A 2,869-nucleotide genomic window follows, 5' to 3' on the forward strand; every position below is an offset into this window, starting at 1 on the left:
AATGCACACGGCAAAATGCCTCTTTGCCGAGTGCCAAAACAAAGGCACTCGGCAAAATACATATTTGCCGAGTGCCAAAAAAAAAGGCACTCGGCAAAGACGCATTTTGCCGTGTGCCGAAAAATAGCACTCGGCAAAATACATATTTGCCGAGTGCCACAAAAAAGACACTCGGCAAAGACGCATTTTGCCGTGTGCCGAAAAATAGCACTCGGCAAAATACATATTTACCGAGTGCCAGAAAAAAGGCACTCGGCAAAGACGTATTTTGTCGAGTTTTTTTTTTGCCGAGTGTATTTTATTTGGCACTCGGCAAAGACCGTCTTTGCCGAGTGTCCAATAAAATACACTCGGTAAAGCCTCCGGAACTCGGCAAAGTGTCGGTTTCTGTAGTGATCCAAATATGGATACGGTAAGCATACTGAAGCCTTCAGTCACATGCAGAAAATATCGACATCAAACTGTAAGAAAGTAAATAGATTCAGGGTTGCATTATCTTGCGGCAGTGTAGATTGTGTGTTATATTCACTATTGGCTTCGGTCTTGCAGTGGTACCATTTTCAGTGCAGGGGTCGTGCAGTGGATGCAGTTAATTGAAATCTGTCATGTATGATATGTTATTCCACTGTTTTAATAATATCTTAAATCTTTCTTTTTTTTACAAATCATCCGTGTTTTTGTTCAAAGGCAATTGGATCAGTGTTAACATGCATGACGTGCGTTGGAACAACAGTTTTCCATAGCTCTTCTCCTTTACAAGAAAGCTCAAGTGCTCTACCAGATTCTTCCTAGAGAAAGAAACTAATGCAGTCTTCTCCTTGCCTCTTTCCACTCAGGCTTCAGCTCAGCTGTTGGAATACAATCCTTGGTACAAGAAAGAGCTTGGAACCCGAACTGTGAAGACAAATGGCACTATATATATCTAGGGCTCAAAGTCCTTCAGCACAAGAAAAGCTTATAAACATATCAATGGTTCTTTAGAAGCCTCTCCACTTTTCAGTTGGTTGTGGTTGTCGGGAAACCTCGGAAAACATAAGGTTTTCTTTTGGCTCCTCGTAAGAGATCGGCTCAACACTAGAAATTTACTCAGGAGAAAAAATAAGCACTTGCATGATTACAGCCGTGTGCTGTGTAACAACAGCGTCGAAGAAACTTCTCTCCATCTTTTCTTTCAATGCCCTTTTTAGCGTGGACTGCTGGAATTTTTTAGCGACTGGGATGCAAATCTTCAGCCCCATGGCATGTTTTTACAAGCAAGAACAAACTTTGGAGACAGCATTTTCAGGGAGCTTGTCATGGTCGGGCGCACGTATTCCAGGCGCCGCCGGGCCCGTGACGTGCGCCACGACGCGGAGCGCGCAGAACGCGCGGGAGGCGCGCACGAGGACGCGTTGGGCGCGATCACCGTTAGTGGCTGAGAGGGAAATTAGAAATAGCTTTCTATTATTAGTTCCTAGATTAAAGGAGCATGTTGCTCCGGTTGGTTGAGGCCAAGGGCCATATATATATATCCCTGTAACAGACGTGTGGAAAAGGGGAGAAGAATATTACCAATCTAATCTTCCTCCTCTCTTCAACCAAGCCTGCAGTAGAGGGTTAACCTCGTCGGAGAAGACGGACCGAGGCTACGAGCTACGTAGCCGAGGTCCAGCTACCCGAGGGTTCAACGCCCTTGACAACCTGGTATCACGATCCCGGCGATCCTTGCATTCCCGATCCACCTCACCACCAGCCACCACCATCCCACCACCTCCTACAGCCGCCGCGCCGCCATCATCCGCTTCGTCGTCCGCCGCGTCGTGTCCAGCCGACATGGGTGACGTTAATGACCTCAAGGCCACCGTGGAGTCCCTCACCAACGCCATGAAGACGCTGCACGCCACGGTCGAGGCCTATGCCAAGGCCATCGCCTCCCTCACCTCCGACCGCACGTCGTCCTCGGCCTCCAAGCCGGGCTCCGGCGAGCACCACAATGATCGGCCGCCAAAATTCCAAAAGATGGATTTTCCCCGGTACGATGGCAAGACCGATCCCCTCATCTTCATCAATCGTTGCGAGTCCTACTTCCACCAGCAGCGGATCATGGAGGAAGAGAAGGTCTGGATGGCCTCCTACAACCTCGAGGACGGGGCGCAGATGTGGTATATTCAGGTCCAAACGGACGAGGGCACTCCATCGTGGCGCCGGTTCAAGGAACTGCTCAACCTGCGCTACGCCCCCCCTCTCCGCGCTGCTCCCCTCTTCGAACTGACGAATTGCCGTCGCATGAGCACCGTCGCAGAGTATCAGGATCGCTTCCAGGCGCTTCTTCCCCGCGCCGGTCCCCTGGAAGAGGCGCAAAGGGTGCAGCTGTTCACGGGCGGGCTCCTTCCACCGCTCAGCCTCGACGTTCAGGTTCACAATCCATAATCCCTTGCGGCTGCCATGAGCCTGGCGCGCTAGTTGGAGCTCTGGGAGCAGTACGCGCCAGCACCCGCCAAGGCCACGCCCCGTGGCCTGCTACCGGCCCCTGCGATCTAGTTTGCTGGGCGATTGTACATACCGCCGACCTCGCCTTTGCTCCAGGAGATCATGGTGGTTGTCCACGAGGATGGACACGAGGGGGTTCAGCGCATGCTGCAACGACTGCGGTGCGACTTTCATTTTCCTAACATGAAGCAGTTTGTTCAGGACTTGATGCGCACGTACGTCGTCTACCAGCGATACAAGTCCGAGCACTTGCACCCGGCTGGCCTCCTGCTTCCCCTTCCGGTGCCCCAGGGGATTTGGACTGATATCGCCCTCGACTTCGTTGAAGCGCTCCCTCGCGTCCGTGGCAAGTCCGTCATACTGACCGTGGTGGACAGGTTCAGTAAGTATTGCCATTGCA

The 2,869-nt window shown here is 51.7% G+C and overlaps 1 protein-coding gene across 1 annotated transcript; it reads left to right on the plus strand.

Moving 5' to 3' along the window:
* Window positions 1-1,297: 1,297 nt before the first annotated feature.
* LOC136539130 (uncharacterized) lies at window positions 1,298-2,420 on the plus strand. The gene has a single exon (XM_066531071.1). It carries the CDS (start codon window positions 1,813-1,815, stop codon window positions 2,407-2,409), a length of 597 nt encoding a protein of 198 aa, XP_066387168.1. The 5' UTR covers window positions 1,298-1,812; the 3' UTR covers window positions 2,410-2,420.
* Window positions 2,421-2,869: the final 449 nt, after the last annotated feature.

Source organism: Miscanthus floridulus, chromosome 2 (genome assembly GCF_019320115.1).
Source record: "Miscanthus floridulus cultivar M001 chromosome 2, ASM1932011v1, whole genome shotgun sequence".
Taxonomy (NCBI): Eukaryota; Viridiplantae; Streptophyta; class Magnoliopsida; order Poales; family Poaceae; genus Miscanthus; species Miscanthus floridulus.